The sequence below is a fragment of the Amblyomma mixtum genome, chromosome 7, assembly GCF_055824585.1.
Source record: "Amblyomma mixtum isolate Tamu chromosome 7, ASM5582458v1, whole genome shotgun sequence".
NCBI lineage: Eukaryota > Metazoa > Arthropoda > Arachnida > Ixodida > Ixodidae > Amblyomma > Amblyomma mixtum.
In genome coordinates, this window is record NC_143018.1 from 74,917,328 (window position 1) to 74,937,215 (window position 19,888).

The 19,888-nt window shown below is 46.6% G+C and overlaps 2 protein-coding genes across 2 annotated transcripts in view; both read left to right on the forward strand.

Moving 5' to 3' along the window:
- LOC149336531 (uncharacterized) overlaps window positions 1-19,888 on the forward strand; it is a 21,777-nt gene continuing 1,889 nt past the window's right edge. Inside the window, exons 1-6 of the mRNA XM_089554160.1 lie at window positions 1-257; window positions 2,208-2,345; window positions 6,673-6,852; window positions 11,569-11,740; window positions 18,913-19,011; window positions 19,564-19,848. Coding sequence (XP_089410286.1) covers window positions 171-257; window positions 2,208-2,345; window positions 6,673-6,852; window positions 11,569-11,740; window positions 18,913-19,011; window positions 19,564-19,848 — 961 coding nt within the window. The 5' untranslated portion in view covers window positions 1-170. The remainder of the gene's footprint in view (window positions 258-2,207; window positions 2,346-6,672; window positions 6,853-11,568; window positions 11,741-18,912; window positions 19,012-19,563; window positions 19,849-19,888) is intronic.
- The window catches only part of LOC149336532 (neprilysin-1-like), a 12,570-nt gene continuing 12,337 nt past the window's right edge, over window positions 19,656-19,888 (forward strand). Inside the window, exon 1 of the mRNA XM_089554162.1 lies at window positions 19,656-19,848. The gene's annotated coding sequence lies outside the window, so the exon portion shown is untranslated. The remainder of the gene's footprint in view (window positions 19,849-19,888) is intronic.

Genomic DNA, 19,888 nt, shown 5'->3' on the forward strand with positions numbered 1-19,888 from the left:
CGAGCAACGCTTCATCGCCAATACGCCGAGATACAAGAAGGCGCTCCGGGAGGCGCATAACACGGAAATCCAGGCTGTTAAAGGCTGCACAAAATCAAGATAAGAAATTGAGACCTAGGCCATGCAACACAGACCACTGCCGCGACCAGAGCGATTATCTGAGGCAGACCATGAACTTCACTGCTGATCCGTGTCATGATTTCTATGACTACGTGTGCGGGAACTACTGGGTTCACCCGGACGGCCCCTATGCTCAGGTAATTGATGCCTTTCCTGTAGCTTCTAATCTTACATTCAATTTTTTATTCCAAAACAAAGTAATCGGAAATGTTGCTGATTGTTTTTATGATTCTCAAGTGAATGTGAAGTGAATATTTTTCCACTGCAGTTTTTTTATACTTGCTTGGCTTTTTGCTGCTTTGCGCACTTTCGTCGTTTAATGAACTTAAGTATACAAAACTAGGAGCAGTCAGGCGTCTTACTTTGATTGCGAGGTGCTGGAACTTAATTTCTGTAAAATGCGCTGGATAACTTAGTGTCTGATTTGTGACAGTCGCCGCGACACGCGATGTGACATCCACTCTGCGCTAACATGGGCGCTGCGCTTTAGAGAGAAACTTTTAACATACAGTTGGTCGTTTGACACTAATGCAGTATAGCGTCGAAACCGTAGCAAACCTCCATTTCTTATGTAGGAGATATTGTAGCTGGCTTCAAAAAGCGGTGCTTTAAGGTGGCAAAAATTATTAAGCGCCCATCCTACAAGGAGCGTCAGAAAAAAAAACGTTTTCTATCAGATTTTTCAATTACTGTTCCATAAAGATGCTCCTTCAAAGGTATCTTACCCGTCCTACAAGGAGCGACAGAAAAAAATCACTTTCTGACAGATTTTTAATATATGTTCCGTAAAGAAGCTCCTTTAAAAATATCTTATCAAGGTCGCATAACGCTGCGAACCGTAACATTGCATGGTTTGGTGAATGTGGATTAGAAATGCAGCTGCAAGCCAATATTTTGGAGACGCCGTTCCCCCAGTTTATTTCCTGCCCACGTTGTTATAACTCCACCCGGAGAAAAATCCTGCAATAATCAATTCTGCGCGGACGTCCTCATTTAATCACATATACCTCTCTTTGCGCTTTTTTCCGTGAATTTTGTGCAAGTGCGATCTCTAAGCCCACCACTCCTCTAAAAATTTGCTCACGGTCGGACAAATGTTATTCAAAACGGCCTGTAGGATCTTTGATATGCGGGATAGCTCGGAATCTGGAGGTCTAGTCTGTTCAGTGCCTTGATACTTGCGACATCCCGATGAACTTCAAATACTGGTCTTTGCAGCTGACTACGCAGCTAAGAGGCCGTGACTCCGTCATAAAGCTTTTAGGGAGCGACCGCACGAAGCGATTGCCTTTTTTTTTTACTAGGGCACTAGGTTTCGAAGTTGACAGTCAACAAAATTAATAAAAATCTTTTCGTTCAAAGTGTCGCGGCATGTAGCGCTGGCTAATGCAGACAAATACTATATATGGGCCACAAAACTACCCACGTGGCCCAGAAACAACCCAGAATTAGAGCTGTCACACGCCAGACGGCCTGCTTTAATCGCATTTGCTTTTACAAATGTTTCTTCCGTCTACAAACTAAAACCAAAAGTCTATTCTAAGAACTTTATTGTTTAATTTACCCTCGGCTTACCATCATCAGAATCATCATCCTCCTCCTCACTACGTACACTGCAGGGCAAAGGCCTCTCCCATGGCTCTCCAATTAACACGGTCCTTTGCCAATTGCGGTCACCGTATCCCCGCAAACTTCCTAATCTCATCCGCCCCCCTAACTTTCTGCCGCCCCCTGCTACGCTTGCCTTCTCTTGGAATACACTCCGTTACTCTTAAGAACTCGCAGTTATCTTGCCTTCGCATTGCATGCCCTGCCCAAGCCCATTTCTTTCTCTTGACTTCGACTACGATGCCATTAACTCGCGTTTGTTACCTCACCCACTCTGTGCGCTTCCGATCTCTTAACGTTACAACTTTCATTTTTCTTTCCATAGCTCGCCGCGTTGTCCTCGTTGCGTTTCCAATAAGCATGTAACTGCGCAGTTCAGTATTGGATTGCAGGTGGTCACTGCTTGAACTTTGGTTTACAAATGCCGAAGTTTAGGCAGCCGAGTTTAGGCATTAACAACATGCTCTGCCACTTCGCAGATCGAGGAGACGATACGCAATGCCACGATCTCCGCCCTCAGCGTGCAAAGGGTGCCCAGCTGGAACCAGAACGCCTTCCAGAAAGCCGCCGCTCTCTACCAGGCCTGCTTGGCATTCGCCGAATCGTATCGCAATGAGGTGATTGTGATTAGAACCGAGGAGTTGCCGATAGGAACGCACATTTTGTCACTTTTTGGGGCGCTAACAGAAAAAAATTCAGCGGGCACTTTGACTGTCTAAAGTGCGTAGAGGCGAAAGCGTTTTCCGCACCATTTTGCCTCTGTGACACTGGTGACGTCACCACTGGATTACGTCACGCATAATTGATGACGAAGTGATGAGAAATTACTAATTAGTGACTAATCACTGATTAATCACTCAGCATAATTGACTGCTAATTAATGGCGCTTAAGCTTCGCCTTTAGGAGTGGAAAGCGACAGTGTGTTGTAGCGCTGCCAGGGAGTCCACGGAACGCCACCATTCGTTCGGCGCGATGCCTTGCCCTTTGAACGCAACGCTTTTGGAAAGGAAATGGCGCTGTAATTATTCTCAGTCATCTCGGTGGACACCTTAACCGCACCGTACAGGAAGGGAGGAAGTGGCAGTGAAAGAAGAAAGGGGGGCCGTAATGAAGAAACTGAAAATTGTATTTGAGGAAAGGAAATTCCGCAGTAACTGTCTCACATATCTCGGTGGACACCAGTCAAAACGCTGACACATCTGTCGACACGGCTGCCGACACGGACGCAGAAACGGCTGCCGACACGGATTGCTAACGGCAGCATGAGGCATTAAAGGCTTTCGGCTTAAAAGTAACGCCATTTGCGTGAGGCCCTTCGATGTTTTAAGAATGACTGCGACTTTCTTTTTTGGCAAAGAGAAGTTAACCCTCAGAAGAGCCTTCACATCTCTTTGTCGTCGCCCATGGTTACAGACATACGCACGGAACATGCCCTGTACTCATGTGCAGTCTGCAGAAAAAATTATTATGCGAAGCATATTAACGTAGGTTTCGGGCCTTCGCGCGACGCCCGGCGGTGGCCACCATTGACCTTGAAGTGAGATCACATGATGTGACGTCACGTGATGACGTCACACCGGCTGCAGGTGGGGCCTCATATCGCGCCGTCGGACGTCGCCCGGCGGAGGCCTCCACGCTTCGGTTCGCGCCGTCGCGCGCGGCGCGGCGGCGGCGCCACCATCGCTGCATCACGTGATATGTGACGTCACGCCAGGAATGAAGCGGCGCGCGCCCGCCGTCCAGGGTTGCCAGATTGGGCTATTAATAGCCAAATTGGGCTACTTTTTGTCCGAGTTGGCGTCCGAAATTTCGTTTTGGCTATGTGGCTACTTTAGGGCTACATCTTTTTGATGCGTGAAAAAAAAAATAAAGTAGTTATAATGTGCTCTGTTACAATTATACAGTGACAGAAATAAAAGGCATGCTGGAATAAAAATGCAGGCTATAGCAGGTTAAAGAAATTGAGCGCGTCTGCTACAAAATTTGTAAAAGCTGTGTTCCAGAAAACTTGTCTTTCAGGCAGTCAAGGATCATGGCTTTCGATTTCTTTTATAAAAAGTGGACGCTACGTGAAAGTTGCCCCCAGGAAACACTTCACGGCCTATAGATTCCACTTAATCCGCGAACTAGCGCCACCCGCGCGCGCGCGCCACTGAACATAGACTGTTGCCGTCTGTACATGTGAGCGTTCTCCCATTGACGCTGCACCACGGGTGACCATGGTGCCAGAATAGAGGGAAAACACTAAGAGAACTTAAGTCTCCCTACGTGGTGCAAATGCGTAAGCATTAAATGCTACTGTTTTGCTTCTGTTGCCTGGTTTCGTGATCCTCACATGTTAACCGTTAACCGCGTAGACGTGGCCTAGTGGTTTGGGCGTCCACTTCGGCTGCGGTAGGTGGCTGGTTGGAAACCCACTGGCGGTCAGGGATGTCCTTTTGTTGTATTGTTTATTCTGGTTCTGCGGACACATTCTGCTCAAGATACGCATGGGGCAATAATGCTTAGGCGTTAATAAGGTCTTTTTCTCTTTCTTCCTATTCCCGTGGTGGACACAGCAAGCGCGCCACTCGCAAGAGCCTAGGCTTTTTCTGCAGCCTCAATCGGCACACGTGCAGCCCTCGAGATTCATTGCGAGCGACGCGAGAGCGCCGTGTCCGTTGCGTAATCTACATGCACTCATGCGGAGCTATGGAGCCATCCTTCGGTGAGGCACGGAACCCACTGTAACTAACGAAGGCGGCGGAAGTTAGTGGCATGACATGGCATTAGATCTGTCGCTACGAGAACTTTCAGAATGGCCAAGTAGGCGATGTACATCCAGAACTACAAAAACAAATGGAGAAAGTAGCCGGAATTCAAGGGCAATATGTTTTTCTCATTTTTGTGAACGTGCTGTTAGACTGAAGATAAAATCGACATAGATTATCATCTAATGGTATATATCCTTGATTTATTCTGAGCTCATGCATATCGTAGAATGTAGCTTCAAGAAGGCGCATGCTAGATGCTTTGAGGTGACGGTCACAGTGAGAACCTTTGTGTTAAAGCATAAAATTTAAATGTGAGGCTACGTAAGTATACAGTAAGGTATTTTAACTGTCGATATGTCTAATCTGCGCACGAACATTTAAAAGGTGAAATATTCCTAAACTAGAGCTGCGATTGCGTTGTATAGCGCCGCCGTTCTTTTCCACGTGCAGACTGGCTGTCGTCACCCGCCTCAGGTGATAGGGCCTACTGCCGCGCCTGCAAAGTGGAACTGCGGCCCCATCTTTAGGACCTGTTTAGCGCACTTGGTTAGCCGCACTGGTTAGAGCGCATGACGGGTGGGAAACGTAACAACGGAAAGAACAAGCCGTGCGCACCCCCTCAGACATCATGTGCGGGAAAGAAATCTAAGATGTAAATATTCTTGTCGAAAATTAATTCAATATGCTTAAGAAATGTCGTCACAAAAACAAATATTTTTGGCTACTTTTGGGCTACGCAAAAATTTCGCATTTGGCTACGTTTGGGCTACTACGGAGGCCAATTTGGCTATCTGAGGTCGGAGCCATCTGGCAACCCTGCCGCCGTCGCGTCAGTCTCTGTGCCCGCAACCGCGCCAGCGTCTTTGCGCCGGGCGTGTATGCGGTCAAGATGCCTCCAAACGCTAAGGACGTTAATAATAAGAATGCAAAACGAAGGCTGCTTCGCATCCACTGGGCTTAACCTTGATAAGCCTCCAAATTTTTTCGCAGCACTCCCGATAGCCGATCCCTGTAAATAATGCAGATAGGAAGAGACGAACGTGCTACACCCGCTTGTATCGATTCCAAGCGCTGGGTCTGGAGGCACTGCTATGATGAATTTGTTCCGGAGTACACGTACCGCGTAAACTTTTGCCGGAGATTCTACCAGTGTACGCAAACATGCTTTGATACACTGGCCGGTTGAAAAAGGCTCAGTGGCTATGGTGCTCGGCTGCTGGCCCGAAAGACGCGGGTTCGATCCCGGCCGCGGCGGCTGAATTTCTTTGGAGGAGAAATTCGAGGCCCGTGTACTGTGCGATGTCAGTGCACGTTAAAGAACCCCAGGTGGTCGAAATTTCCGGAGCCCTCCACTACGGCGTCTCTCATAGCCTTAGTCGCTTTGGGACGTTAAACCCCATAAACCAAACCAAACCAAACCGAAAAAGTGGTAGTGATAGCGGTCCTGTTAACTCCTCTGAACATGCCGACTCTCCTGGTTCGTAATAATGGCAGAGCGAATGCTTCCTTCCGCCCCGTACTCTTAAATATCTTCGTAACGATGTTTTTCGTGGGAAAGAAAGAAGCACCCCGTTTTTTTTCTCGAACAAAGCTCAAGAAATGCATTGTTCTAGTAGGACCGTGTCGTAAAGTTCCGCAGCAAGGCGCCCATGGCAGATGCCAGCTTAGAGTGCTTACTCATTCCTAGACGGTAGGAAAGTGTGGTCGTCTGGGAGTAGTGACGTGATTGCAATTTTGGTTGCTGCGCTTATAGCGATGTTGCTGTAACCTCCAAAAAGCCCGTTGAGAGAGAGCTTTGGACGTGAAATCCTGCACTTGCCCAGTTCATGAAAGACCCTTGTTTGATTACTGCCGTACTATTGAATGAAGCGGCTTGTATTTCGCCTGTTTAACGTTGAACCCCCGGCTGCAATCGTGCTAGCGCAGACCTTAGAAAGGCTTTTGTTTTTGCTTTGTTATACCGTAAGTATCATGTCTGTAAGTAACATGTCGTATATAAACAATTTAAATGCAGCATAAATGACCGGGCAGAAAAGCTTTGATAAACTGAACTTGAGAGATCCTCAGTATACTGGAGATATTTTCAATCTCTCCTCGGTAGGCGGTGCTTCTATTCATTCGTGGTTTCAATTTTCAACGCCGCATCGATAAGTTCACAACCGCTGCTTACACGTGTTCACTCTTTTGCAGCGTGAGCAGCTCAAGTCTCTGATGGTGCGCCTCAACTTGGATCTGCTCAATTTGGCCGCTTCCCGTAAGGTCGACCCCGTGTACACGGTGGCTCGTCTGTCGCTCGATGTTGGCTTCCCGGTCCTCTTCGAGTTCAGGCTCTTCGACGACTATTTCGTCGAAGGGAAACGGGCCATGCAGGTCAGTGCATGGCCATATGTTTTAATCGACCCTACGAATGGTGCTGCGAAGCATAGTACTTGACCTGTGATAAAATACAACGACTCGAAATTTGGCCGGCCTGCGTGGTCACACCTTTTATTCTACAGTTCGAATGGTTTACGAAGGGTGTATACATGTAGTCCAGCTAGGAAAAATCGAGGGTTCATACAAATGTTTGCAGCGTTATTTTAATTCAAAAGAGCTCGCTTTTGTTCGAAAGGTTACGTATTCGATTACAGTAGAAATGGTTAAACAACAAAAAAGAAAATCATTCATGGGGACACCTGGCAGTGCGATAGCCTTAAAAACAGTGGGCGCCTTTACATATACTTTTGCGTCTGTGTAGAGATGGTGACAGGGACACAACGAAGATACATCGAAACATACAGTTGTCATTCGCTGTCCTGGGAATTATGTGGTCGAAAGTGCCGTTTCTTTTCTTTGTGAGGCTTCTAATAAGATTGCGTTTATTATTGCGATGCGATACGGGCAGCTTTCGAAAACATCAAAAAACTCGTTTACGCTAAGACAACTTCAATAAATATGCTTTTTTCTGCAGGTAAAAACACATCGGTGAACTTTTTTTACCCTCCTTTAAAGGCATCAGGGAGGTTCAACTGCAGGTTCTGTGAGGAAGCGTTGTGTATTTCGTCGTCACAGGGCCACTGAGAGAAAAATCAGGTTTCAAGAAAGAATGTTGGTATGCCGCATAGGATTTGAACTAATTAAATTCAGTCTAATGCGCAGTGTTCCAACCACTGCATTTAGTGTTTTGGTTGCACATTGACTGAAGACAGTTATGCACTGACGAATTTTAGCAAGCTTGGGTTAAAACATACTGTAGCGAGCGAGGTTCACGTTCGGAAAAGTACGCCAACTGATTTAATATATGCGACACGGACGTCCCACACCACAGCAGGCAATGAAGGGGCCAATTATGCGTTTGCCTTGCTCGTTCCCAGGAGTGAGAGACGTTCACTTCGTTTACTGGCTGCGCAGTCTTGAAAGCCACTTAAACATTCTGAATTTTGGATCAGTAATCATTTAAGCTATGGCACTGGGCCTAACCGAACTTGAACGGTGAGGCGTTATTGCTTGCCTAGGCTTACGCTATAAGCTTGAAAGCGTTCGAAATTTTACACGTCCTGAATATTCAGGTTTCCGTATACATGCTCAGCCTTCTGCTTCACTGATTATAATTTTTTAGTGACGTAAAAAATTGTTCCACTACATTTCCTATTGATAAATTCGACGAATAATGAAAGAAGTAGAAACATTCCGCCATGTTTTCCTCGGTTTCAGTGACTGTTGGCTTTCGTCATGTGTTTGTCGTCACGAGTCCCCCAATTACCTGTCCTTCTATGCTTGATAGGTTAACGATGGCCTCGCTTCCGTCACTCTTGATGCTAAAGATATCACAAGTTGGTTCTCGCTCAGCTTCCCCCCTCATTGTTTGTATTTGGCATCTACGGAATAACAGGACGTCCCTACGTCCACTATGCCAAAGGTGGCGCTGGTGAGCATCCTGAAGGTTAGGTTACATCTTTCATGAATACCCTCGAAGGTAAGAGAATGGTACTGTCGTCGTCGTAGCTCAGTTGTAGAGTGCCACATGTGACATGTGGAAGCCGTGGGTTCGGGTCCCATTGGTGTCTTGTGGCTCTTTTTTCTCTTACTTTCTAAGCAATTTATCTCTCAAGTAAAACCAATTACATAGCTAATCTTCAGGGTTGCCAGATGGCTCCGACCTCAGATAGCCAAATTGGCCTCCGTAGTAGCCCAAACGTAGCCAAAAGCGAAATTTTTGCGTAGCCCAAAAGTAGCCAAAAATATTTGTTTTTGTGACGACATTTCTTAAGCATATTGAATTAATTTTCGACAAGAATATTTACATATTAGATTTCTTTCCCGCACATGATGTCTGAGGGGGTGCGCACGGCTTGTTCTTTCCGTTGTTACGTTTCCCACCCGTCATGCGCTCTAACCAGTGCGGCTAACCAAGTGCGCTAACCAGGTCCTAAAGATGGGGCCGAAGTTCCACTTTGCAGGCGCGGCAGTAGGCCATATCACCTGAGGCGGGTGACGACAGCCAGTCTGCACGTGGAAAAGAACGGCGGCGCTATACAACGCAATCGCAGCTATAGTTTAGGAATATTTCACCTTTTAAATGTGCGTGCGCAGATTAGACATATCGACAGTTAAAATACCTTACTGTATACTTACGTAGCCTCACATTTAAATTTTATGCTTTAAGACAAAGGTTCTCACTGAGAGCGTCACCTCAAAGCATCTAGCATGCGCCTTCTTGAAGCTACATTCTACCATATGCATGAGCTCAGAATAAATCAAGGATATATACCATTAGATGATAATCTATGTCGATTTTATCTTCAGTCTAACAGCACGTTCACAAAAATGAGAAAAACATATTGCCCTTGAATTCCGGCTACTTTCTCCATTTGTTTTTGTAGTTCTGGATGTACATCGCCTACTTGGCCATTCTGAAAGTTCTCGTAGCGACAGATCTAATGCCATGTCATGCCACTAACTTCCGCCGCCTTCGTTAGTTACAGTGGGTTCCGTGCCTCGCCGAAGGATGGCTCCATAGCTCCGCATGAGTGCATGTAGATTACGCAACGGACACGGCGCTCTCGCGTCGCTCGCAATGAATCTCGAGGGCTGCACGTGTGCCGCTTGAGGCTGCAGAAAAAGCCTAGGCTCTTGCGAGTGGCGCGCTTGCTGTGTCCACCACGGGAATAGGAAGAAAGAGAAAAAGACCTTATTAATGCCTAAGCATTATTGCCCCATGCGTATCTTGAGCAGAATGTGTCCGCAGAACCAGAATAAACAATACAACAAAAGGACATCCCTGACCGCCAGTGGGTTTCCAACCAGCCACCTACCGCAGCCGAAGTGGACGCCCAAACCACTAGGCCACGTCTACGCGGTTAACGGTTAACATGTGAGGATCACGAAACCAGGCAACAGAAGCAAAACAGTAGCATTTAATGCTTACGCATTTGCACCACGTAGGGAGACTTAAGTTCTCTTAGTGTTTTCCCTCTATTCTGGCACCATGGTCACCCGTGGTGCAGCGTCAATGGGAGAACGCTCACATGTACAGACGGCAACAGTCTATGTTCAGTGGCGCGCGCGCGCGGGTGGCGCTAGTTCGCGGATTAAGTGGAATCTATAGGCCGTGAAGTGTTTCCTGGGGGCAACTTTCACGTAGCGTCCACTCTTTATAAAAGAAATCGAAAGCCATGATCCTTGACTGCCTGAAAGACATGTTTTCTGGAACACAGCTTTTACAAATTTTGTAGCAGACGCGCTCAATTTCTTTAACCTGCTATAGCCTGCATTTTTATTCCAGCATGCCTTTTATTTCTGTCACTGTATAATTGTAACAGAGCACATTATAACTACTTTATTTTTTTTTCACGCATCAAAAAGATGTAGCCCAAAAGTAGCCACATAGCCAAAACGAAATTTCGGACGCCAACTCGGACAAAAAGTAGCCCAATTTGGCTAGTAATAGCCCAATCTGGCAACCCTGCTAATTTTTCATTGATCAAAGCCATGAATTAAAAATAAAATAAACAAGAAAACAATTTCTCTATATTGACATTAGTTTCAGCGACTGTTGGCCTTCTTCATTCTGAATGATTCTTTAGTTTCGAGCCCTGTGTGCCAGAAATGTGCTTCTACTGCAATAAGACATGTACAAGCCTCACAGAACTTACCGATCACTCCAAAACTTCTGCTCAATGTCCAACGCACACAGTTTATTGTCAAAAATGACCACGATGTTAATAATGCTTGAACACACTAATATTTCTAAAACAACCTCGAAATGCGTTGTAATATATCCTGTTGTGTATTTTCCAGGAGACGTCCAAAGAAGTATCCACAAAGAATGCTAAGCTCTGCGTAAAGTGCGCGAAAAGCGCATTTATTTTGAAACTGAAAGAACGACTTCGAAGCAGCTTGCTTGATTTGCGACTGAGCACAAATTAGGTACCACCCTACAATCTGCTTGCTGCCCTGGTGAACTTACTTGGTACAGTGGTTGCCTCAGACAGGCGGTGGTCCCTTGTTAAACAACACGACCAGGAGGATCGGCCTTTCAACTAAGAAGATTCCGAGAAAACTGTAACACTTTTCTTTGTGACGATGTGGCACCACCTTTGCATATGCTAATCTCTAATTAGACTATAATTGTCTCATAACATTCCTCCGCAGGTGCGATGGTACTCCGATCTCGTTCCTGGAATCGTATACGCTGCTGAAAGGTTGCAGGGCGTGTGGGGGTGTCGTAATTCGTGAATGCTGCCTGTTAGAGAACGCCGATTTCCAGACAGCGTTGAAAAAGAATGTAGGGTGTGTGCAGGAGCTCTTGATTCGTGAATGCACCCCTGTAGACAACGCCGCTTTCCTGCGGCGGTTTTGTAAGTAAGGGGAATATTTCAGGGTATTTAGAGAATAGGTCAGTATTTTTTATGTACCTACAGATCTGGATCTGCCATGCACATATTGTAATACTGCCTAAAATATTGCAAAAGTACAGGTGTATTAAGTGAGCATAAAAATGGGCAAGAAATAAATCTTCCTGATTGAGTCAGATCTATATACAAGGTTACAGAACGAGATCACATCACTGTAGCCCTTTTATTCCTATTCTCACCGCCTGGGCAGTTCAAGATCTGCGACTCGAGAGTAGCCTGGGAGAAGAGACGTGATCTGTTGAAAACACCGGACAGAGTCCGCGGTTACATCTCCGACCAACTTCTCTACTACCCCGGCTACGATCCTGAGAACCAGAACCACAAAGAACTTACAAAGACTCTATACGGATACGACGAAGCATGTGAGCGCATTTCTCTCCTTTGTTTACGATTGGAAGCGCCTCCCACCCTACTGAAAGTTTCCACATGACCAGTTCCATAGTTCCATACGTTTCCTTAATAAATTTAATGGAGTCAATATGGAACATACGGAGTTGGTGTGGATTGTATGGAAGCACGTATGGAAACTTACGGACTCCTTATGACGCCAAGCACGCTATATGGAAATCGTGTAGAAATCATGTGGAATGCTTATAGAATCCGTACTGAGTAGATATAGATTTCCATATATCTTTGCATCTCTTATGGACTGAATATTCCCATAATTCCATACGAGCGGCTCATATAAAACGTTTAAGGGCATTTCATTGTACCTGTAGGCTTTTGTCTGCCTACCAAGAAATGCGTAGTGCGTAAGCCGAAACCTCCGAACATTCAGAAGCGCTGAAAGAACGAATGAAAAATGAGGAAAACGACGATTTTAAACGTGCAGCCGGGTAATATTTGTTTTAAAGTTACAGTGTTTCATTTTTCAAACTGTCAGAGATACGTTGATACCATCTTTGCAGGTGGCTTATAATACAATGCCGACATTATATACATGATAGGGCTGAAAATTACACCACGAATTATCTAAAACTATGTAATAATGTTTCTAACTTTTTATATAAGGGTTCAACATTACATTGCAGAACTGGGGGTCGTCTTCATCGAAGGCGAGGCCAGTTTTTACGTCTTCTTAATCGATAATGTGGCTCGAAATATTGTAGGCAGAAAGTGCGCATTTGGATGTCCGTTTCGGTTGGCTTTCCGGCGCTGCCCATTTATAAAATGGTATCGCTGGCATCTTTATGCAAAAAATGCAGACGTCATTTTACGACGCAGAAGCAGTTAACGTGGTTTTGGCGATGACACTACGCGCAGCGACACGATTTATTAATGTGCATTGAGAGGAAGCCAGTTGAACGAGCTTTAGAATGTGTATTTTTCGCGTTCTATAATTCAGAGCACTTTACCTATTAAGGAAAACCGGGCTCAGCTTCGGTGCTGGGGACCTTCAATTTCTCAGTATAATGAGCTCTATCACATACGTAATGTCCGCCTCGCTGCACAATCTACCTGCACAGACCGCTACGAACTACCTTTCGCAGTTTTTAAAATAAAAATTTGTAAACGTTACAAAAAAGGGCCTTAAAGTCTTAGGTATGCCCTCCTGATTTCTAGCTCCTTTGCTTCGGCTATGAAGAGCTTCACTTGTCTACAATCGAGGCCTTAGCTCACCCTGATGCATTAAGGCAACACATTCCTCTAAAAGCGTGCGCCGCAAACACAGCGGAATAGGCAGAATAGTGAGAAGATTAAAAAGAGGAAGACGATGTGAACGTTACGTATAGACGGACAGCATAAGCTCAATGTACTGCGGAGCTTCTGAGGGCAATGCGCAGCAACTGATTTCTGCAGCAACGACATCCGAAGAAGCAAGGCTGTTTGGTGGCTTACTATAAGTAGAATATTTATATAGAGCTCTCTTGTACAATTTAAAAGCGCGTTACAAGAGCACAAGAGAAGCTGAAAGGTTTCGACTACTATCTGTGTGTACTAAAAGTGCATGCTTCATTAAAAACATTGTCTTCAAGCTCGCTTCTGCGTCTCTATGTGCGCTGAAGGCAAGTAAATTAAGCGCGTATGTTCAAGTTTCTTTAGAACTTCCGAAAACTATCATTTGGATTGAAAAACATTTATTTCGTTGGGAAAGCCAAAATGTGGACGATCCGTGCTAGGCGGCTAACAGTCCACGGTTGACAGTGGCCTGAGTAGCACATGCAGTGACCCGGGTTTGTACGCCCAGGTCTGATCTGACCAACACGCCCTCCCATTGCTCGAGTAGGAACTTGTAATAGAGATTCCAGTGGCGGCTCCTCTTTGCACTTCTTCAATATGCGATCGTAAGTGGCTATTTCGCCACATAGTGTACACTCCGGGTCGTAATCACCGGCACAGAATTTTGACATGAAGGATCGCGTCCGGAGTCGCCTCCAGGATGTCTCGTGCTGCTTATCTAAGATTTTGTCGGGAGTTGGGAAGATCAAAGTATAGATATTAGTTTCTGATTTAAAATCCGCACTTTCATCACCCTATACTTACAATTCTGGTAAAAAAAGCGAGGATGAATGCCTTTTCGAGAAAAGAAAAAGGTTTTGTGAAATACTTCAGAACATGTTTTGGGGCTTTATTCATGACATTGAAATAGTAGCATTTTTGTCTGTGTTTCAGAGATACAAACACTATCTTACGCTCAGTAGATGGTGCACAGATAGCATTCACGTCCTTGAAAGCTCAACCTTAGTCCTTCAATGTTTTTTCTGGTCACGAAACTCCGGCCAAAGTTTCATATAGGGACAGCGCGCGCCGCTAGCGGCGCGGCTGTCGGCGAGGGGGCACGACCCAACAAACACAAAACCTCCTCAAAATCTCCCAGAAATGACCCATCGGGACATCTGGAATGTCCCCAGGAGGTGCTCATTTTTCCCGAACACATCTAAAAAACGTCCCCACAACTAGCAATGTCCAAAAAGTTGTGCGTCCCATGGAAAGCCCCAAAAGGTTAATGCTCGATTTCTCGGCTCTGGTTCAGTAAAATTATTCCTCCTTTTTCATGCAGCCTGCAGGCATAAAAGCGCACATATGTGCCAAATTTCAGGTGCATACTTACGTTACAGGCGGTGTAATCCACCTTTCCACTCGTCTGAATGCGTGCTGGCCCGGCCGTTCTGCACTTATCCGTTTACGTGAAATTTCCTAGCATTTTGCACACAAAAGAAATATGAACTCAAAAAGTAATCCGATTTGGCTCATATAAGAGCAAATAGCAGCGCCAAGTAATTTCAGTTTACTAGCTGTGCTCTTAGCACGAATTGCATCCTGTCGTCCATGCCGGCGACCGCACCATACACCACCACAATCAAAATGCATTCATGTTTCAGTCAAAGAACAACAATACAGACCGAATTGAAAGTCCGTGCCGAACAAAACTTACGTTCAACGGCGCAAATCTGAATGAATACAAACAGCAGACGCAAACGTATGCACCATTTAATACACAGTGTACATAACACTACGGCGCCATGCGTATAATGATGGCCACTTTTTTCTCCAGCACTGAGAAATCTGCAATATGAAGCAAGTAAAACAGAATACAGGCTGAAAGTTGATGCACCTTAAACGAGCATTCTAAGGGCTACAAAAGCAGATATGCACACGCAAAAGCAAACGTATGTAAAGAGCAACTTGGGTGACAAAAGAAAAGACGAGATGGGCGTACGCTGCAGACACGCAGTTTCAGGTCACGGATTTTCTTCAAGTTGAAACCCCCCTCACGCTTAGAGACTCGGAGCAAGCTTCAGCGACGTGTTATCGAAACAGAAAAAAAATATTAGTACTACTAGGCGAAAATAAAAAAAAAGTGCGAAAAGGGCCTGCAGTATGCTTAAATAAATAAATTAATTAAATAAACAATTAAAATAAAAAAACATACCTTGACGACGTTGCCTACGGAAACCCAGGGATGAAATACAAGGCTGCAACAGCTGAAACCATAAATTAAACGCAGGCTTCTGTCCTGCGCAGGCCTTCTCACAGCACAGCGAGCGCTCAAACATACGCGTTACACCCTCGTAACGATCCTGGGAGTTTTATTTTCTTGTGACTAAGTGTGGGGATAAGACTGCTTGGAGCCAGGCGGGAAGGTGAACGTGCTCAGGTACGTGCGGTGGCGCGCTGCATCCATGGTGCGGCAGACTGCGCATGCGGCACAGTCCAGCTTTGGAGTCGAGATCAAGGCACGATTAATCCAGGGGGAGAGAGTCAATATAACCACGCGAACACTGCACAAACTATACCGCTGCGGCAGGATGGCTGCGTGGTGGCGAAGTAGGTAGAGCAGGCTAATCCATGGGCACTCGCAGAAAGAGAGTGGTGGGTCTCCGAAGGTCCTTCCCGCCTCAGACCGTAGTAGACGGCCACGCTGCCACCACCAACGTGCTGCAGTCGTCGGAGGCGCTGAGGAATGCAGGGTGCGTGCGAGGAGTCACCTATTGCCACGAACTCCGCTGCTGCGAACGCCGCCTCGAACAGCGGCATCAGTAGGGCCGTGGAGCTACGCAAAGGACTTGCGATGCGCCGCCGTGGCATCAGTTCCAAAAGGAATGGTGTGGGCACGCCGAGGTGCGCGGGAAAACTTCCGTGAATCCGTAGCTACGAAGTCCACGACAGCCCTGTTGGCGCAGTGACGAGAGCAAGAACTGCCGCGCGCTGGGGCTTGTGCTCGAACGTCTCGGGCAGCACGAATAAGCGTGCGCAAAATGGCGTCCGTCCAGCGAGGAAGCCGGGCTAGCGACGGGAGGCCATTACTGCACTTCTGGTAGACAGCGGCGCAGCGAGGAGTGCCGATAGTCGGAGACGCCTGGAGGGACCACCACACAATGTTGAAGTTGGGCGCAAGCTGGGAAAACGCTAGAAGACGTGAAATCTGGTGAACGCCGCTGCCGGCGCCGCGATGAAAATGCAGACCGCCGCCGCCTGCCAGCAGCATGGAGCCGACGGCCCACGTGCGAGAAACGTATGCGCCGAGAGAGATGCGGGGTTTACCGTTTCCTTCGGCTGTTCGAATGAAACTGCCGTTTCATCTCTCAAAACGACGCGTGCAAGAGCAAAACCTTCTCTCCCCGCAGCTTGTGGCGTCAATTTTTTATTTCTTGTTGAAAACCAATGGTCCGAAAACGTTATACCCAGTTACCTTTCTGGGATCAAAATGCATTAATTCTTTTTTGTTGCTGCTTATAACTCTCGAAAGAACGTTTCTAGACCTTTAGTGAGAGCACTGCCTTTTTTCTTGTGTTTCTATGTCTTGCCTCTATGGTCTGGAAACGTTTGATAAATGCTGTACTGGGACTGGGACATTCCATCCTTTTTTGGAGTTCCTGAGGAGGTTTTGTGTTTGTTGGGGAGTCGCTGCGCGAGCCCTGCTCGCAGCGGCTGTTTTCCGGCCAACCGGCTCATATTCGCTTGGTAGTTATGCTTTCTGGGGATCGCTATTTGGCCTTACGATGGCCACTACTTTACCGGTTATCACCTGATAGCTTGGCTGCAACGTCGAGACACTAAAAACCCTCTAAGATCGACGACGGCCACTAGTAAACCTTGTTAGCGGCTGTTTACTGGCAAACAATTAACGCACTTACTTTCTCTCGTTGATTTTCACAAAAAAAGCGATTTTCGTACAATGTTCCAGCCTTGGCATTCATTTTTACCGCAACTTGCCCACAACGTTATTCTGGAGATCTAGCGCAGCGATCAGTAACATGTCTGTATGTGTCTGGGTTGCGCCTGTCTCGGCCGAGTCCTCGCTTTCATCTAAGTGCACAAGAATGCTTAAGGCTGGCGTTTACCTTGCGATAAATACTGCAATCTCAATAATGCTGAAAACATGACGCTATGGCGGTATTTTAAGAACTGGAGTGCGCGCTAGAAGAGCGATCACATGACGAATGCACCGGTAGTTTGATGGTGCTCTCTTTTTTTTTTTTTTTGCTGACACTTTCGGAGGTGGCAATGCCAGCTGCTGAAGACTCTTGCTTCATAAGCCATTTATTTACACTTTTTCACGCTGTGACTACGGAGGCGCTGACGAGTGCAAGGAAATATTGCTCATGTGCTCGCTTCGCGCTACCAAGATAAGAGGCAAGCTGTGAGCGGCGACGCAATAAGCCAGAAATGCGCAATGATAGAAATCACGGAGAAACATGTACAAAAAATAAAAAGCGTTAGGTGTTCAACGTGGTTAAACCCAGCAGACGTGCGAACGCATGTGTTTAGGCTGTTTGGCTCATGGTTTTGCTTTACTGGGTCGTTGCACGTCTGGCGACGATATTAGACTGAAGTTAGGCTCTGATCGAGGTTAAGCTAGTCTGATGTGTTCGTTCCGAAGGTTGATGAAGACGACGGTGTACAATGCGAGCAGCGCGAGAGTGTGTTACAGTTTACTTTTTCCCTGTTTGGATCTGCACGAAACCCTGGCCAATCTCCCACCGTGGGTATGTGTCATCGTTTTTGAGGCAACAACAACAACACGAGGCGTGATCGGCTGCGGCGATAGCACAGTGCTCTCGTGCAGTGGCCAGCGAAGCTGATCCGTTCGCGCCGCCGGGGGTACGAAATTTCTAGTCGCAGCAATATTTATTTTATTTCTGCACCCTTAAATTCAGGGACGCCACAAGATTCTTGGTCGGTTTCATCCCAAGAAGTAGTGCTTTCGCACCAAAAGCCATCAGCATATTGAAGAGCACAGCTGTCTAAAATGCAACATCGTCACAGATTCGTGCCCAAGTACGCTGGTAGGAATATCCGTGGGACGACGCCGGGACTGAGTTTCGGTTTCTCGCGCATTGCAGCGACACTACTTCTTTGTTGATCATAAACTCGTGATACCGAACCAGTGGGGCAAAATGCCTCTCGCAGACACGTACATGCTTGGAGTCGAAGCTAAATCCACCGCTTTCTTGTCGGGGTATCGCCCGCTTCCATATTTTACGCTGCTCGGCGTCGCTCGGCAGACAGAACAGCTAGGCCTTTTCCTGCGTACCTCCGAAGCCGGAGCGGCAACCCGTCACGCAGCAAGTATTCGGCATCACAGGCTTGCACGTCACGTGCACTGTACTTATTTTGTAAACGAAGGCAGAGTGAAAAGAGAAAATAGTTGCTGCCGCATTGCCGGAGTCCCATTCTACCCGTAGACTCGCGGCCGTAGAGACGCTCGCTCCCTCGCGTCGTTGCCCCCACAGGACTCGTAGCGCCGCCTCGTGGAAGGCGCGGTCAACATGTGAAGCTCTCCCCCATAGCGTTACGGAGAAGTTTCATGACCATAAAAGCATTGAAGGACTATGACTCAACATATAGGGAGTTAGCGTTATGAAATCTGTGGTTGTAAAATATTTTTGTTATGAATTGGCTCACCGAATGAGCATCGGAAATAGTCACGCCTTATAATATTTTTTCATTATTATCCGTCATTTTGCTAGCATGCTTGGTAAAATCCAAACGCGGTACAAATTAAGACCTCGTTGCTTTTTGTATCAAAAGCAGCTTTCGCTTTTTCTTTGCAATGCTGTTGAAGGCTTTGAATCGCTGTTTTCCGCAGTTATCGCCGTTTTAAAGACTGACAATCACACGCTGCAGCCATTTTACACTCGAGCAATTCAAGATATGGGCCTACGCACGGTACCACAGATCACGTCAGGTAGGTGCATGTTCTTCGCAGTTTATTCAAAGTTGAACGGAGCTGGATTTGAGAGGATGTTTTTCATGCAAATAAAACATGTATCAACACAAGCCGAATTAATAAACTGTCCATTTGTGTGGGCGAAAAAAATGTTGACGTGGAAAAATTTTGGTTGATGGGGTGCTATTAGTTGATTAATTAAACACGAAAAATACACTTAGGTGTCAAAATAGCGATGGACGTCGATATAGTACATGGACGCCAGAACAGCCACGGACGTCTTATAGTATGTGGATATTTTGCTTGCGAATTGCTCTGGGTCGCTGCAGTGATATCAAAGTTTTCGCCTGTGCACCTAACATCACCTGAAGTTCAATAAAAATTAACTGAAAATGAAATGAAATGCAAACTCCACGGCTGCGGTCTCTCCGCCACTCATTCTACGCGGCATTTAAACGTCGAGCGCGTTAAGGGCGCTCATAGCCGGGACCACCTCTTTTTCAGGGACGGCTAGAATTCCAGCTGTGGAAATGATTCGAATACAAATTCTTCCCCTCTTGGCATTTGCAGACCAGTGGAGCGACGCGGTGAGCAAGAACACCAAGGGCACGTACGAGGGCCTAGACGTGATTCAGTTCCAGGAGTCAGTGCTCAAAGCCCTTGCAGGTCTGCTGAGATCTCCCCTCTGGGGCCCGGACGGCTTTCGCGCCATGCTGGCTTGGGGCCTTTTGGATGGCCTCATTGATTACGCGTTGTCGGAAAAGGTGGTATTCGGAAAAGACAAGGAAGTCGCGTGCTACCACCATGTCCTGGAGGTCATGGAATTTGCCGCGACCAGCCGCTACCTGAGATCTGGTGCGTCCTCACGCTCTATGCTCCAGCGCTGCTACGCAGC